The sequence below is a fragment of the Stegostoma tigrinum genome, chromosome 14 (assembly GCF_030684315.1).
Source record: "Stegostoma tigrinum isolate sSteTig4 chromosome 14, sSteTig4.hap1, whole genome shotgun sequence".
Classification (NCBI taxonomy): Eukaryota; Metazoa; Chordata; class Chondrichthyes; order Orectolobiformes; family Stegostomatidae; genus Stegostoma; species Stegostoma tigrinum.
Window position 1 is genome coordinate 5062226 of NC_081367.1, and position 18482 is coordinate 5080707.

At 43.0% G+C, this 18482-nt stretch overlaps 1 protein-coding gene across 9 annotated transcripts in view; it reads right to left on the minus strand.

The window, feature by feature from the left end:
• Positions 1–2601: 2601 nt before the first annotated feature.
• Positions 2602–18482, minus strand: part of d2hgdh (D-2-hydroxyglutarate dehydrogenase) — a 30908-nt gene continuing 15027 nt past the window's right edge. For all 9 annotated transcript variants that reach the window (XM_048541738.1, XM_059650949.1, XM_048541744.2 and 6 more), the window contains 3 exons: positions 18189–18331; positions 11725–11890; positions 2602–4821 (listed from right to left, as the gene is read on the minus strand). In XM_048541738.1, the coding sequence (XP_048397695.1) occupies positions 4550–4821; positions 11725–11890; positions 18189–18331 (581 nt within the window). In that variant the 3' untranslated portion in view covers positions 2602–4549. The remainder of the gene's footprint in view (positions 4822–11724; positions 11891–18188; positions 18332–18482) is intronic.

Genomic DNA, 18482 nt, shown 5'->3' on the forward strand with positions numbered 1-18482 from the left:
ACAACGTCCAACGTGTCCTGCGTGCGCGCCACCCCTCGCGGCAGCAAGGCCCGCGACCACGCAGGGCTGTGATGTCATGACGCACCACCGGGAACGTGCCCGCCCCACACACGTCGCGGCCGGGACCCCGCCCGCTGGCCCACGTGACCCTTCCCCCCTCTACACGGCCACGATCGGAACAATGAACAGGAGAATCACAAACCCGGAAGCGACCCTAACAAAACAAAATGCAAGTGCTGGAGAAAACTTCAGCAGGTCTGGCAACAGAGTTAATGTTTCCAGGCCAAAAAAAACCCCTGCAGATGCTGGAAACCATGGTGGACAAACGGGAAGCTGGAAGAACACAGCAAGCTAGGCTGCATCTGGAGGAACGGAAAAGTCAACGTTTCGGTCCCGAAGAAGAGTGATACTCAAAACGTTGACTTCTCCTTTCCTGTCTGGTATGAATCTTCATCAGGACTAATACCAACTAGGAAAAAGTGATGTTTGTGGTGAAGACAGATTGCGGGGGTGGTGAGAGGATGGATGGCGAACAAGCCCACACAGAGAGATATGAAAGAGGTAGGCCGGCTAGGGGTTATTGATAGTAAGCCAGGACAGAAGAGAAGCGGAATAAGTGACAATGAGTAGAAGAGAATGAGTAGGCCGTGGTGAAAGCAACCTATGTCATGACAGAACAATGATGTGGCGATGAATAGGAAACATAGAAGGATTGAATCAAGTTTTAAAGTTATTTAAATTGCTGTTGAGTCTAGAGGTTACGGGGACCTCGAGTGAAAGATGAGATGCTGTTCTTCGAGCTTGCACTGAGACTCACAGGAGCACTGCAGCAGACCTGTGACGAAAATGTCAGCCAGGTAACATGATGGTGTGGTGAAGTGGCAGGCAACTGGAAACTTGGGAGTCATTTTTACGGACAGAGTACAAAGTGGTCATGCTGTCTGCATTGCATCTCCCTGGTGTGGAGCAGATGAAAGTGTTAACTACAAATACAGTAGCCTGGATTAAATGAAGCACGGGCAAATCACCACTTCACCTGCAAGGCACATCTGGAGCCTTGGATTGTGAGGAAAGAGGAGTAAATGGGCAGGTTTTACACCTTCTGAGATTCTATAGGAAGGCGCTGTGGGAGTGATGGCACTGGAGAAGGTGTAGACTAAGGGTTCTTACAGAATGCTGACAAAGGAGGGGAGGAGAATGTGTGTCTGGTCATGGTAACCCATGCAGGTGACTGAAGTTGCAGCTTACGATTTGCTGGGGTCCCTGCAGCTCTAGAACTCAACATCGAGTTCAATAACTTTACAGCCTGATTATGTCCTTCCATGCCCCTTTTCCTACATCCCCACACTCTGGTCCTGTCATTGACAATGGATTGCTGTCAGTACAGCCTACCCATTCTCTCCTACTATTATCCTTTATTCAGCTTCTCTTCTGTCCTGGCTTACTATCAATAATCCCCTTGTTTGCCTACTCCTTTCGTCTCTCTATCCCCGGACTCCATCTCCATCTAGCCACTCGTCTCTCATCCTATCCCACCTTCACCATTTTGACACCAGGCAAACTCATGTTCCACCCCTGACCAACACTGCCAACCAACTCCATCGGATCTGACCCATCATGGTGTCCCCCAATCCCAAATCAAAATTTCAATCAATTTTGAAATATTACCACCATTGGGGAAGTGCACCAAAGATTCACAAGACTTGTTTCCGATAGTGGGACTGTCCTACGAAGACAGATGGGGGCAAAGTCAGCCTGTATTGTGTAGAGTTGAAGAATGAGAGGTGATCTAATTGAAATCTGCAAAACACCTAAAGGATTGACACGGTAGGCACAAGTAACACGTTTCCCATAGCTGGAGAGTCTAGAACCAGGGGCACAATTTAAAAATAATGGGAATGTCACATAGGAAAGTGATAGGCGCAACTTTTATTTATTAAGGGTGGTGTAGTTTTGGAATTCTCTACTCCAAATATTTGGGCTTTGTCTTTGAGTATCTTTCAGGTAAAGATTGATTTCTGATTATCAATGGTATAAAGGATAATAGGGTTGGGTGTGTGGAAAAACAAAGAGTTCAACCAACCATGCTTGCACTAAATGGGAAGGCAGGCTTGATGGACTGAATGGCCTACTCCTGTTCCGATTTTCACTGCAGCATTCAAAGTGTCTACTGGACATTTAAACTTAAGAATATGGAACTCAGTGCCGTCAAAGGATGATCTTTTTTAATATTGCACTCAAGCATTCCTGGATAGGTTCATAACAACCTCCTAATGTGGCCTTTTATCCTTGAGGTTACAGATAGTGCTTCGACATAATTCTGTTGCTGCTGATGGCCCACAGCACCTTATGAATTACTAGTTTCAAGTTTGCTGGATCTGTTTGAAATCTATCCTAGTCAGCACGGTGCTGGTATCATATAACACAATGGAGTGTTAGCCTCAGGTTGAAGATAGAACTTCATCTTTGCTCAGATTGTGCAGTGGTCATGACCAATATTCATGGACAAATGCATCTACGACAGGTAGAATTTTGAGGATGGGGTCAAATAAATTTTCCCTTTGCAATTGCTTTGAGGATAAATGAAGGTGAGGTGTTGCATTGTTAATTTTGGGAAGATGCTTTATTGTACAACAAGTAAAACATTCAGAACATGAAATATGATTAAAGTCAATTGATATAATCAATCTGTGTATTGTTGCAAAATTAACATCCATGCCTACAACAGACCACTTGAGGGACTTGTATTTAACCTAGAGAAGTGCAGGTATTCCACAATCTGACCTACTGACATGCAGAGGTTATTGCTCTCCCAGACACCACCACTGCCTCAACCTCTTTCAAACCCAGTACACTGACCAACTGATGTACAAGCATTGATTTTAACTCTTGCAGCAAGCTGATGATAACCCTGCACATATGAGTAACAGCCTGAGCAATTTTTATCCTCCAGGCTGATTTGCCATTTCCTGTAAAAAGCAGCATTTGATTGATAAGCAAGAATGCTGGGATCAGAAGAAGGCTAACAGTAACAAGGGCAAGGCTGAACAGGGAGCACTGCCACGAATATGGTGTTTGGGGAGGTGGGGGTGTGTGTGCAGGACAGTCCAGGCCAACAGAGGTCCCAGGAGACAAACCAAGGGAAGAAGCCCGAACTGTTACAAAGCTGTGTCCCTGGCCCTGTCGAGGAGTCAACTGCGGGGTCCAGAGATAAGGACATGGGTGGAAATGCTCACTGACTAATCATACCTGCCAGGCCTGAGATAAGGACAGTGTAGCACACCCCCAAAAGCTGTCAGTCCTTTTTTTTAATGAAATGCAACAGACTGTAAAATGGGTGCTCAACTTCAGTGACAAAAATGTCACTGTACTTACCCCCCCAGCAATCTCTGCCCTGTCAGGATTTTTCTCAAAACTGTGGATCTCCTCTATCTGACTTTTATATATCATTGATCACTTAATAATTCACAGAGTTAAACAGAACAAACAGCAGTGATGATCACCCATAATACCAAAAGCTGCTGAAAAATCAGCACAAGCTTGGAAAGACTAGAATTACAATATTTCAGTTGGGACTCTTGTCTGAACTTCGGTTTTAGATTTCCACTATTCAGTTTTGCTTACTCTGGTAATTCACACATAACATTGTAAGCAGATGCCACATAAAACCAGGTTTTATTTCTGTTGAATCCTCCTTCCTCCTATCTTGCTTGGTAACAATGTTCTCGAATGTTCACAATATAATTTCACAGCGATCTGGGCAGGGAATGTCAGCTCATCCCTCAGGTACTTCCCAGGTGTCTGCAGTGGAGATTAAAGACTCAGCACTCTGCTCTGAATCTCACTTACACTCCTGGGATGAAATTGTCCAGTCTTTTGACTATGAAAATTCTGTGTGATCCTTGTGCAGACTCAATCAGGTTGTAGCAGACATGGGTCCACTGGCAAAACGTGGTGGTGGTGCCTGGTCACCTCCAAGAGGCTGCTGTATTTAAAAGGGGTGGGGCTTGATAGCTAATTGTTGGCCTTGCCTCACTGGGCAGCACTCACCTTGGATCACAACGTGATGGGTTCAAGTCTCAGTTGAGCAACCTGGTGCCAGTGTAGTGTTGAGGGAATGCACTGTTACTGAAGTCTCATCTATTCTCTGGAGTGAACGTAAATTCTGAAGAACAGCAAGACAGCTTTCCCATGGTGAATCAAAATCTGAAACAGTTTATCCGGTCATGATCACACTGATATTTGTGGGAACTCGATGGAGAGAAATTCATTGCCATGTTTCTGTATGACAATAGTTTGTAGTTTGGAAGAAATTCATTGACTAAGAAGTGTTTCAGTTCATCCAGAAGGTGCTAGATAGATCCACATTCTAATTTTTTTCTAACAGAAGTGCAACTTGGATCTGGCATGATCAAATGCTCGATAATAACTTTAATGTAAGATCTTCTTCTTCTTCAGCTACAATAGTCTCCATCAGGATGAGCACAGGTTAGCAGAAGTAAAAATTGAAAACTTGCAGTCAGGTCTCCCAATAAAACCTCTGCTCTCATCAGTGACTTGACCAAGTGAAGGATGGCAAGGTTTTATAGGGATTTAAAATTCCCTTTGGATCCAGAATCGCTTTCATCTGCTGCATCAAGTCCACTGCTTCCTTGGGCTTACTGAAATAGATGCAGTTCTTCTTTTTGAAGCCAAGTCCATGCTCAGCACTGATACTTCCATAATGCTGTGCAATCCACTCATACAGATAGGGCTCAATGGAGTCCAGCAGCTGCTGGTCAAATGCAGGGGACACTATGTTCAAATGTAAGTTTCCATCGCCTAGTGGAAATTAAAAAAAAACCTTTAAATACTGATAGCACTGCCTTTCACCTTTAAGTACTGACAGCACTTTAATTAGTGACAATGTTAATTATAAAAACTGAAAGAACTGTGGATGCTGTAAACCAGAAACAAAAGCAGAAGTTGCTGGAAAAGCTCAGCAGGTCTGGCAGCATCTGTGAAGAGAAATCACAGTTGATGTTTCGGGTCTGGTAACCCTTCCTCAGAACTGGTCCTCGGGTCACCGGACCCGAAACGTTAACTCAGATTTCTCTTCACAGGTGCTGCCAGGCATATGATATTAATTAGGCATTGCTTATGTGTTTAATTACATATTCAGGTGATGGGGGTTAATGAGGTTCTTGTCTATGCTCTGCCACAAGGGCTCTGGTGGCACAGTGGTAGTATCACTACCTCTAGACCAGGATGATTGGATTTCAATCCCATTTGCTCTAGATGTATCATATGTCTTTGAACAGGTTGAGTCAAAATACCTATAAGGAACAAATCAGAGAGTCATTTGGCATAATGTTAGGTTCCCATCTCTGGGCAAGAAGGTCCACACTCAAGTCCCATCACAGGCTGTGATGGCCAGATGGGTATCACACTATGTTAAATAGGTGGTGCAAGAAACACACAAGGAAAAGACTAGTAGGTCTTGGAGCAAAGTGGTAGTATCACTACCTTTAAGCCAGAAGGCCGAGGTTCAAATCTGATCTGCTTCAGAGGTGTACAATATATAACTGAACAGGCTGATTAAAAATAATTACAAGGAATAAATTGGTGGAGGTGTTGTTAGCTAGAAGTATACAATATGTAATACTGGCTCTATAAGTAAACAGCTGAAAGCGTTCATTTATAGCTCTAATTCTATCCTTCATGCAGTTTGCATTTGCTGCCAAATGCATTGTGAAACACGATATAATTGATATATCATGGTCTAAGAAAGGATAAAGGAGGTAGTAGGTAATATCACCAGAACAAAGACACTGAGGGACAAGACGACAGAAGTTGTGGAGGTGCTGTCCGTAATGATCCAATCTTCTCAGATACAGAGTGCATGTAAGAAGATTAGAAATTAGCAAGTATTACATCCTTGTTTAAAAAAATGACGTAAGGATTCACTTGGCAATTGCAAACCAGTTTATTTAACTTCGTTTTTGGGGAAATGTTTAGAAGCAATAGACCAAGACAAATTTAAGGTCACTTGGACAAGCGTGGATTAATTAAGAAAAGCCAAATCATGTTTAACCAATTTGACTGAGTTTTGAGATGAGATATTTGGTCTATCTGGTGTATCTGCATTTCCAAAAGACGTTTGAATAAGTTACCAGGAAAATTGAATCATATGTGATAATACGACAGTGGCAGTGTGGGCATACTGTTGGCTGACCAAAAGAAACAGAGTGGTTAATAGTTATTTCTCCGGAAGATCATATATAATGGGTTTTCACCCAATGGTTTTAATTAAAACCACTGATTTTTTGATCTATATAAATGATAGACTTGAGAATGCAGTATCAGAATTTACAGATGACACAAAATTTGGAAACATTGTGAACTGTGAGAAGGATAGCTATATGCTACCGTAGAAATAGGGATAGTACATTGGGTAAACCCCAATCAGATGAAATGCAACCAAAGGAAGTACAAAGTCATGGACTCTGGCAGGAAGGACAATAAAAGAGGCAATATAAACTGAAAGATACAATTCTAGAGGGATATAGAGGCAAAGGGACCTGAAGTACTTGTGAACAAATCGGCGAGGGTGACAGCACGTGTAAGAAATTGTTTAAAAAGACACACAGGTCCTGGACAAAAACAATGGACAATTTATAAAACACCAGTCTGAACTTAGCTGGCATATGACATCCAACCCTAGGCACCAACTATTAGGAAGGATGTGAAGGCTTTAGAGGTGTTGCAGAAAATTAATTATGAAAATATTTCCAGAGCTGGGGGACTTCAGTCACATAGATGGATTGGAGAAGAGAAAGTTGAGTAGTTGTTCAAAACATATTTTGAATATAGTGCAAAGCGGGCAGCAAATTTTAACAAAAAGCATGGAGTGGCTTCATTCTGAACAGTGAAGATAGAAGGGGCAGCAAGTTTAAAAAGTGTGCAAAAAGCAGGGATTGGCTTCATTCTGAACACAGTTCCAAGAGAGGACACAGCAAGTTTAAAAAGAGCTTGCAGAGCGAATAGTGGCTCCATTCTGAGTATAGTGTGACAGAGAACGAATGTGAAAAAATAGTCAAAAAGGACTGTGTAGAAGTAAAGCAAGTTCATAAGAGGTTGGATAAAGTTAAAGAGGGGAGAGCTTAGGGGAGGTTGTTAAAGTTTCCAGAACAGAGTGTGTGGTAAGTGTCAGGAATCTAATTTCAGGCAGAGCTGACAAAGGGACAACTATGGAAAGGGGGGCAGTCAACACAGGACTGAGGGTGTTGTACTTAAACAAGCACAGTATACATAACAAGATAAATGAACTTGTAGTGCAGACTGAAACTGGCGAGTACAATGTTGTGGGTATCACAGAGATGTGGCTGCAAGGAGATTAAGGTCAGAATCTAAATATCCAAGGATACACATCCTAGCAAAAGGATAACAAAGTGTGGAGCTTGATGAACACAGCAGGCCAAGCAGCATCTCAGGAGCAAAAAAGCTGACGTTTCGGGCCTAGACCCTTCATCAGAGAGGCTCTCTGATGAAGAGTCTAGGCCCGAAACGTCAGCTTTTGTGCTCCTGAGATGCTGCTTGGCCTGCTGTGTTCATCCAGCTCCACACTTTGTTATCTTGGATTCTCCAGCATCTGCAGTTCCCATTATCACTAGCGAAAGGATAGGCAGGTGGACAGAGTAGGGGATGTTGCCGTGTTAGTAAGGAATGAAATTAAACCAATAGCAAGAAGTGACATAGGGTCGGAAGGTGTAGAATCTGTGCAGGTGGAACTGAGGAACTGCAAAGGTAAAGAAGACCCTGATGGGGAGGCCTCCTAGCAGTAGCAAAATACACACAGAAAATAAATCAGGGGATGGAGAAAGCATGTAAGAAATGAACTATTACAATAATCATGGGGGACTTCAATATGGAGGTAGACTGAGAAAACTGAGTTGGTAAAAGATCTCAAGAAAAATAATTCAGAGAATGTCTACATGATAGTTTTTTGAAGCATCTTATGGTAGAGCCCATTGGGACAGCAAACGGTTCTAGATTTGGTGATGCAAACTAAGGCAGACTTCATCAGGGAGCTTAAGGTGAAGGAACACCAAGGGGGTGGTGACAATAATATGACAGAATTCACCCCGGGGTTTGAGAGGGAGCAGCTGGAATTGGATTACTGGTATTACAACTGAGTGAAGATAACTACAAAGACATGATGGAAGAAATGGCCATAGTTGATTGGAAAAGGAAGCTAGGAGGGAGAGCAATGGCGAGAGTTTCCAGGGGTAATTCAGCAGGCACAGCAGAAATTATTCCGAAAAAAGAAGAAACATGCTAAGAGGAGGATGAGGCAACCATGACTAAAAAGGAAAGTGAGACTAGGTATAAACGCTAAACAAAAAGCATACAATATGGTGAAGAACAGTGGGAAGCCAGAAGATTGGGAAGTATTTAAATACCAACAGTGAATAACTTAAAAAAGCAATTACAGCAGACTAGATTAAATATGTGCGTAAGCTAGGAAGTAATAAGAACTTAGCATGAATTTTTATTCAGATATCTAAAAAGGTAAGGAAAGGCAAAAGTGGACTTTGGACCGCTGGAATTTGAAACTAGGGAAGTAGTAATGAGGAACAAAGAAACGGTAGAGGAACTGAATAGGTACTTAGCATCGGATTTCACAATGAAAGACACCAATATCATATCAGAATTTCAGGAGAGTCGGGGGCAGAGGTGAGTATAAAGGCCATCACTAAGGAGAAGGCAAGGAGGAAGCTGAAAGGTCAGAAGACGGACTACATGCCAGCATTATCAAAGAGATAGCTGAGGAATTTGTGGAGGAATTGGTGGTGATCTATCAGCATTCACAAGTCCAGGAGGGTCCCAGAGAACTCGAAAATGGCTAAAGTAACACGTCTGTTTAAAAAGGGAGGAAGGCAAAAGACAGAATCATAGGCCAGTTAGCCTGACCTCGATCATTGGTAAGATTTTAGAGTCCATTATTAAGGATAAGATTACAGACTACTTGGAAGTGCATGATAAAAGAGGGCTGAGTCAGCATGGCTTCGTCAAGGGGATGTCATGACTAACGATTGCTGGAATTCTTTCAGGAGGCAATGAGCAAATTAGACAAAGGAGAGTCAGTGGACGTGATTTGTTTGGATTTCCAGAAGGCCTTTGACAAGGTGCTGTACAGAAGGCTGCAAACTTAGATATGAACCCATGGTGCTGGGCACGGACTGGCACTGATAGAGGATTGGCTGACTGGCAGAAGGCAGAGAGGTGTTTTTCCAGGATGGCAGCCAGTCACTAGTGGAGTTATACATTAATGATCTGGATGAAGCAACAGAGGGCATTGTTGCTAAGTTTACAAATTTCATAAAGATAGGTGGATGGGCAGATTGTGTTGAAGAGGCAGGGAGGCGGCAGAAGAACTTGGATGGGCTCGGAGGAGGGAGTAAGAAGTAGCAGATCGAATAAAATGCAGGAAAATGTGACGTTATGCACGGTGGTAGGAAGAATAGAAGCATACACTATTTTAATAAATGGGGAAAGGCTTCGGGAATCTGAAGGACAAAGGGAATTGTAATTCAGACTTCCCTTAAGGTTAACCTGCAGGTTCAGTTGGCAGTTGGGAAGGCAAATGCAACACTAGCATTCACTTCAAGAGGGCTAGAATGCAAGAGCAGGGATGCACCTTTGAGGCTGTATAAGGCTCTGTTCAGACTGCATTTGGATTACTGTGAGCAGTTTTGTGCCCCATATCTAAGGATATGCTGACACTGGAGGGGTTCCAGAGGAGGTTTACAAGAATGATCCTGGGGATGAAAGGCCTGTTATACGAGGAGTGACTGACTCTGGGTCTGTACTTGATGAAGCGTAGAAGGATGACAAGAGATCTAATTGAGAGGCCAAAATAGAGTGGACACGGAAAAAATGATTCCGTTAGTACAGGATTAAGGATAGGATTCTTGGCAGAGTGGAGGAACAGAGGGATCTTGGTGTGCAGATACATAGATCCCTTAAAATGGCCACCCAAGTGGACAGGGTTGTTAAGAAAGCATATGGTGTTTTGGCTTTCATTAACAGGGGATTGAGTTTAAGAGTCGCGAGATCTTGTTGCAGCTCTATAAAACTTTGGTTAGACCGCACTTGGAATACTGCGTCCAGTTCTGGTCGCCCTATTATAGGAAAGATGTGGATGCTTTGGAGAGGGTTCAGAGGAGGTTTACCAGGATCCTGCCTGGACTGGAGGGCTTATCTTATGAAGAGAGGTTGACTGAGCTCGGACTTTTTTCATTGGAGAAAAGGAGGAGGAGAGGGGATCTAATTGAGGTATACAAGATAATGAGAGGCATAGATAGAGTTGATAGCCAGAGACTATTTCCCAGGGCAGAAATGGCTAACACGAGGGGTCATAGCTTTAAGCTGGTTGGAGGAAAGTATAGAGGGGATGTCAGAGATGGGTTCTTTACACAGAGAGTTGTGAGAGCATGGAATGTGTTGCCAGCAGCAGTTGTGGAAGCAAGGTCATTGGGGTCATTTAAGAGACTGCTGGACATGCATATGGTCACAGAAATTTGAGGGTGCATACATGAGGATCAATGGTTGGCACAACATCGTGGGCTGAAGGGCCTGTTCTGTGCTGTACTGTTCTGTGTTAGGAGAGACTTGGCCCTATGGCCCCAAGTCACTGGTGGCTAACAGATGGAAGGGATGAGTCTTGAGAACGGAGATGAGGAGGAATTTCTTCAGCCAGAGGATAACGTATCTGTGGAACTCATTGCCACATGTGGAGGCCATGTCATTGAATGTACTTAAGACAGAGATAAATAGCTTCCTAATTAGTAAGAGCATTAATGGGGAGAAGGCAATGGAATAGAGTTGAGAAACATATCAATCATGATCAAATGGTGGAGCAGGCTCGATGGTGAGTGGCCTCAATCTGCTTATATCTATGGTTTTATGGATTACAATTTTAATCAGTAGAGTTATATTGTTCATAACTATTTACTCATAGCTACAGTCTAACTACTGTAATAGTAATTTTTGTTATGTACAGAAACCTGGTCCATTCTTTCTGTCAACCTGGGTCTGGAATTAGGTAAATTGGGAAATTTTGCATACTTTTCAAAATCTTTAACTCTTGTGATAACTCTGGGAATAGTGAGGCTTCATTTTCATGGTGCTGTACTGTGATTTATAACATCCAACAACACTGGTAAATGGGATTTAGTACATTTGGATTTACAGAAAGTTTTTGGTAAGGTTTTCTACAGGAGGTTGATTGGTAAATTTGAAGAACATGGTATAAAAGGAAACGTACTGGCTTAGATTGCGTGGATGGTACAAAGCTAAATGACAATGTCTATTGTGAGGACGACGTAAGATACTTTCAGGAGGATTTGGACAGGCTTAGTGATTGGCCAAGAGCATGTCAAACAGAATATGGTGTGGGAAAATTCGGTAGGAAGAACGGATGCGGAGAATATTTCTTAAATGGTGAGACAGCGGAACGGGACTTGGGGTATCCTTGTCAAATAGTCACTGGAGGCTAACAGGCAGATGCAAAAAGCTTTTGGAAAAACTAATGGAATGTTAGCCTTCATTGCAAGAGGAACTAAATAAAAGACTATTGAAATCATGTATAATAATAGAAATACAAACAGAAATAAATAGGAACAAATGTCGGTGGAATTCATACTGTCTATCCCAAATAAGCAGCACTTCAGTAAATCTCACCAAGGTGCCCATAGCCAACGACACGTTTGGCCCTCACCCCCAGTCTGTTCCTCATATCAATGACAATCTCATAGAATTTCTCCAGTGGTAATGAAATGTCATATTTGTAGACAAAGCCATCACAGACCAGTGCTTCAGTGATGCGTTCCCGCAGAGCCCACAGTGCCTTCAGGAAAGAAGCATCAGACATATTAGATTACACAGAACCTCTAGCATATGAATAAATGCTTGTGAATCCTCCTAACAACTAGTACTGACTGATTCAGATACCATGTTCTTTTTTAGGGTTCAGCCATGTGATGAATGCTTTCTCTGTTGTGTACTTTATAATGCCACAGAGATAATGAACCAAAATGTACCTAAATAAAGCTCTTGACACCTTTAGCACTGCTATAGTGACTATTAATTACTATGTATTGTCTCTAAAGTTTTGGAGTAGATTTGTAGCTCGGGTTGAGGGTGTTGAGGTTGGTTGTCTCGCTGAGCTCGTTTGTTGTTTCACAGATGTTTCATTACCATGCTGGGTAACATGCTCAGTGCAGCCTCTGATGGCGCATCAGCGTGTTTTCCCAATTGGTTTTTAAATTCTGGGGTCCATTGAGGTGGAGTGCCTCACTTCCGGGTTTCCTTCGTAGTGGAATGTATATGGGTCGAGTTCAATATGTTTATTAATAGCATGCTTTGTAGAGTGCCAGGCTTCTAGGAATTCTCGTGCCTGTCTCTGCCCAAGTCAACCCTACAACTGCTCACCCAAAGTAAAGACCCACTCCCTGCCATGGACAGGGCCAATGTCATCTAAAAGATCCCCTGCAGAGACTGCAAGAAACACCATATCGGACAAACAGGAAAGAACTAACAACAAGAGTACATGACCACCAACTGGCTACAAAAAGATACGACCAATACTCACTCATCTCAATCCACATGGATAAGGAGAACCACCACTTTGACTGGAAGAACACCAAAATCCTGGGACACAATGGGCAGAGGCAGGCACGGGAATTCCTAGAAGTATGGCACTCCATACTAATAATAAACACATTGAACTTGACCGCATATACATTCCACCACGAAGAAAAACTGGAAGTGAGGCAATCCATCTCAACGGACCCTGGAGTTTAAAAACCAGGCGGGAAAACACATCTTACGGTTCATTGGAGGTTGCACTGATGACGTTACCCAGCATTCTCCCCGTGTCTGCACGGGTTTCCTCTGGGTGCTCTGGTTTCCCTCTCACAAAGATGTGCAGGGTAGGTGGATTGGCCATGCTAAATTGCCTGTAGTGTTTAGGAGTGTGTGGGTTATAGGGGGATGGGTCTGGGTGGGATGTTCCAAGGGTCGCTGTGGACTTGTTGGGACGAAGGGCCTGTTTCCACACCGTAGGGATTCTATGGCAACGAAACATCTGTGAAACAACAAACCAGCTCAGCGAGACAACCAACCTCAATACTAGAGACAATAGGAACTGCAGATGCTGGAGAATCCGAGATAACAAGGTGTAGGGCTGGATGAACACAGCAGGCCAAGCAGCATCATAGGAGCAGGAAAGCTGACGTTTCGGGCCGAGACACTTCATCAGAAACCCTTTCTGATGAAGGGTCCAGGCCCGAAACGTCAGCTTTCCTGGTCCTAAGATGCTGCTTGGCTTGCTGTGTTCATCCAGCTCTACAACTCAACCTCAATACTATGTATTGTTCATTACTACTGTCTTAATTTGCCATGTTATCCTTTACTACACAATACACATTCGTGGAAGAATCATTAAATGAATCCTTCACTCAGTTAGTGATTTGTATGTGCACTCCCCACCCAGGGCAGGTTTAGTTGCTCTAGCAATTTACAGATCAGAGGAAAAGAATAGGTTCAATATACAAAGAAAAGTGAAACACTGCAGATGCTAGAAATCTAAATCAAACACAGAGAATGTTGTATCTGGCAGCTTCTGTGGACAGAGAAACAGAGTTAACATTTCGAATCCGATATGACCCTGAAGAAGCGTTCTGATGAACAATCTGTTTGTTAGGTTCAATATACATACAGACTAGTGAAGGGCGAGGTAGATTCATAGTGGAAAAAATCTGGGAGAGTATGAAAGAAGATTTCACCTCAATAAGAACTGTTTTGACTGTCCCACCTTCTGAGAAGGTGACCTTCTCCACCTGTTTGCAATCTTCAGAGTAAAGCTACCCTCTCACTTCTAAAGTGACTGTCTGTCACAAGCCACTGCTATACCTGGGTACTCATAATTTTTCAGTCATGGAATGGTGAAGTGTTTGTTACAGATAAACACCAAGTCCCCTTGATTAGAAGTAGCAGCAATATAGATACTAAAAGCAGAATTTAATCAATTAGGCCTCAGTTCCAACGGTGGAAGCAGTAACGTGCATTACTCTTGTTTACATATCGGCAGCAAAAGCCTAAAGAATTTAGTGCACATTTTAAAGGCAGGCAAGGGCCACATGGGGCATGAGCAAACACATAGCAGGAGTAGCAGGAGGTGGCCAAACTCACCATCAAATGATTGCAAGGTAGCACCACATGACCTAAAAAACAGCAGGGACTCAGCAGAGAGGTCAATTGGGGGACAAGGTTTTGAAAGACATTGTCTAGAAGCCAGACCTTGCTTTCTTTCTGTAGTATAAATATTTCACCCTCATCACCCCTTCTCATAATTCTAGAATTTCCTGGGATCCCACCTTCCATCATTTCCACTTTCTCTTGCAGATCAGACATCCCCTCGGAATACTCACTCATCACTCTGCCCTTTCCCGGGAATTCTCTAACACTTAACCTCCTTTCCCCACCCTGCACTTTGCCCTTGTTGTTATTAATAATCTGCAAATATTCCCCTGCTACCCTCCCCATTTTTCTCCATGTTTAACAATAACAACAGGTCATCTATTATCCAAACAGATTAACTAGCCTAGTGCATTGTTATCTTTAGCCAGTCGAATGTCAGTGGTGTGAGTTTCCCACTTGCCACTGACTTAATCTCAAAGACCTGACTTAATTTGGATAAATTGTGAACTATGAGCATTATTTAATGATTATTTCATCCAATTCATCTCAGCCTTCTGAAGTTGCACACAGAACGCCTCAAGCTGATAGACTGGATACGCTACTGCTTAAAGTAACAGCGCAACAACAAGAAAATATTTAAATCAACCTTTCCAGATCAGTTCTGACCTTTAGCCCAACATACCACCCCACTTAAAGATATGAGGTATGTGCACCGTAAGTGGTTTGATGTCAATGTACATTGAAGTAGCAGGTTACAGTAATGAGTTAGAGAGCAAGACAGGTGTATAGTAAGGAGTCAGTAATGTTGGCTGAGAGTTGAATATTGGAAATTATGTTTCTATTCTTTCAGTAGGACTGTGGGACATTTGACTGCTTATGCAGGGCTTTGTCTAATGTCCCATTTGGGTGATAGTATCACATTGTAGAGGTCCTATCAACTTGAACACCATGTTCAAATCTCTGGGGCAATACTTGAACCTGAAACCTTCTGACTCAGACGCAAAAATGCTAGCCACTGAGCTATAGCTGGTATCAATAAATTGATAACAATTGTAGCGAATGAAACCTTTGAAGAGCAGATGTGCATGCTGGAATGGATAGAGATAGAGGAAGCTGATGTGCTGAAAATTTTGTCAAACATTAAGATTGACAAGTCGCCAGGCCCGGACCAGGTTTGTCCTCGGCTGCTTTGGGAAGCGAGAAATGCAATTGCTTCACTATTTGCGATGATCTTTGCATCCTCGCTCTCCACTGGAGTCGTACGTGAGGACTGGAGAGAGGCAAATGTAATTCCTCTCTTCAAGAAAGGAAATAGGGAAATCCCCGGCAATTACAGTCCAGTAAGTCTCACGTCTGTCGTCTGCAAGGTGTTAGAAAGGATTCTGAGGGATAGGATTTATGACCATCTGGAAGAGCATGGCTTGATCAAATGCAGTCAACACGGCTTTGAGAGGGGCAGGTCATGCCTCACAAACCTTATCGAGTTCTTTGAGGATGTGACTAGAAAAGTTGATGAGGGTCGAGCTGTTGATGTGGTGTATATGGACTTCAGTAAGGCATTTGATAAGGTTCCCCATGGTAGGCTCATACAGAAGGTCAGGAGGAATGGGATACAGGGGAACTTAGCTGTCTGGATACAGAATTGGCTGGCCAACAGAAGGCAGCGAGTGGTAGTAGAAGGAAAATATTCTGCCTGGAAGTCAGTGGTGAGTGGTGTTCCACAGGGCTCTGTCCTTGGGCCTCTACTGTTTGTAATTTTTACTAATGACTTGGATGAGGGGATTGAAGGATGGGTCAGCAAGTTTGCAGACGACACAAAGGTTGGAGGTGTCGCTGACAGTGTAGAGGGCTGTTGTAGGCTGCAGCGGGACATTGACAGGATGCAGAGATGGGCTGAGAGGTGGCAGATGGAGTTCAACCTGGATAAATGCGAGGTGATGCATTTTGGAAGGTCAAATTTGAAAGCTGAGTACAGGATTAAGGATAGGATTCTTGGCAGTGTGGAGGAACAGAGGGATCTTGGTGTGCAGATACATAGATCCCTTAAAATGGCCACCTAAGTGGACAGGGTTGTTAAGAAAGCATATGGTGTTTTGGCTTTCATTAACAGGGGGATTGAGTTTAAGAGTCGTGAGATCTTGTTGCAGCTCTATAAAACTTTGGTTAGACCGCACTTGGAATACTGCGTCCAGTTCTGGTCGTCCTATTATAGGAAAGATGTGGATGCTTTGGAGAGGGTTCAGAGGAGGTTTACCAGGATGCTGCCTATTAATGGACTGGAGGGCTTATCTTATGAAGAGAGGTTGATTGAGCTTGGACTTTTTTCACTGGAGAAAAGGAGGAGGAGAGGGGACCTAATTGAGGACCTAATATACAAGATAATGAGAGGCATAGATAGAGTTGATAGCCAGAGACTATTTCCCAGGGCAGAAATGGCTAACACGAGGGGTCCTAGTTTTAAGCTGGTTGGAGGAAAGTATAGAGGGGATGTCAGAGGCGGGTTCTTTACACAGAGAGTTGAGAGAGCATGGAATGCGTTGCCAGCAGCAGTTGTGGAAGCAAGGTCATTGGGGTCATTTAAGAGACTGCTGGACATGCATATGGTCACAGAAATATGAGGGTGCATACATGAGGATCAATGGTCGGCACAACATCGTGGGCTGAAGGGCCTGTTCTGTGCTGTACTGTTCTATGTTCTATATAGGCAGGTATACAGTAAGCATTATTGATTAATTTTACATGCTGCTGGACCTGCTGCAATTTTCCAGCAATTCTTGTTTTTGTTCAAGAATTATTAGTCACTCCTCGGACATGCTTCTTAATGTGCGTTCAGGCTTGTTGAATTGGATAATATTGCATTTAAAAAAAACTCAATTCATTCTTTAATTTGCAGCAGGCTTGCTGGAAATATTTGAGCAAAACCAGCTGGTTATAGAATACAATAGTTATCTCTCTCCAAGAAATGGGGTCAGCAATGTCTTTACTCTTGAAGAATTGACCATGGTTACCAAACTTGGTGCAGACCCCCTTCCTGGAGACCCTTTCTTAACACTACTATCAGAGGCTCAGCTTCCCACTCCCATGGCAACTTCCCTTTGGCTCTACATTTGAGGAAACAGTTGTCTCTTTGCTGAACAAATACACTGGAAATCCCAGCAACGTGCATTTCTATACAACACAGAATCATAGAATCCCTAGTGTGGAAGCAGGCCATTTAGCTCATCAAGTCCACAGTGGCCTTCCAAACAGCATCCCACCCAGACCCGCCCCCTGCACACCCCTGGACACTATAGATCAACTGGCCATGCTAAATTGCCCAACCTACACATCTTTGGCCTGTGGGAGGAAACTAGAGCATCTGGAGGAAACCCACACAGACACAGGGAGAACGTGCAAACTCCACACAGACAGTTGCCCGAGACTGGAATCAAACCCTAGTGCTGTGAGACAGCAGTGCTAACCCTAATCAGACATTCTTCATCAAGCCAGTAGTTGTTCAATCCAGTAGCCACAAATCCAATTACTACTCATTCAACTTTCAAGTTTGCTTGAATTCCCCTGTCATTCAATATTTTATTGTAAAGGAAACCTCTACTTGTCTGTCCAATCTTAGTCCTCTCACAGTTGTGAATCACTGTCTTGTCTACTAACTCATCAAAGACAGTGTCTATAGATATTTTCAGACACAGAACTGCAGAACAGTGTTGTAATTAGGAATCGAAATGATATTGTGGTTTATGAATCATATCACCACACGTGATAATTAGAAGTTTTACATCAACAAACAAAACATATCAATAATAACCTGACAGAAATCTAATAATCAACATGCAAGTCAGCCAATTTGTGATGCTGATTTGATTAACCCTTTCTTTTCCAGTCTATCACATTCTTCAAAAAGTTAGTTTCCATCAGAGCTGAGATCTGGGTTAAATGCCCTCTACCTTGATCTTATTTTCCTCAGTAGCCATGGTTCCATCAGTCACGAGACCAGAGGTCATGACTTTCTCCAGGAAATTATTGAGTTTCTCTTGATCATGAACATCATTGGAGCCTGATGTTTCTATTAAGATGTAAAATGGTGTCTCTGGAGAAAGGTAAATGAAAGAAACTGTAGTTAATAGCAGCAACTTTACCAAACAGGAGGAGAAGTAGAAAGAGATGGAACCAAGGGAGTAAAGAGACATGCATTGTGTGTAATGGGAATAAAAAATAAAAAGGAGGATGATGAGAAAGAG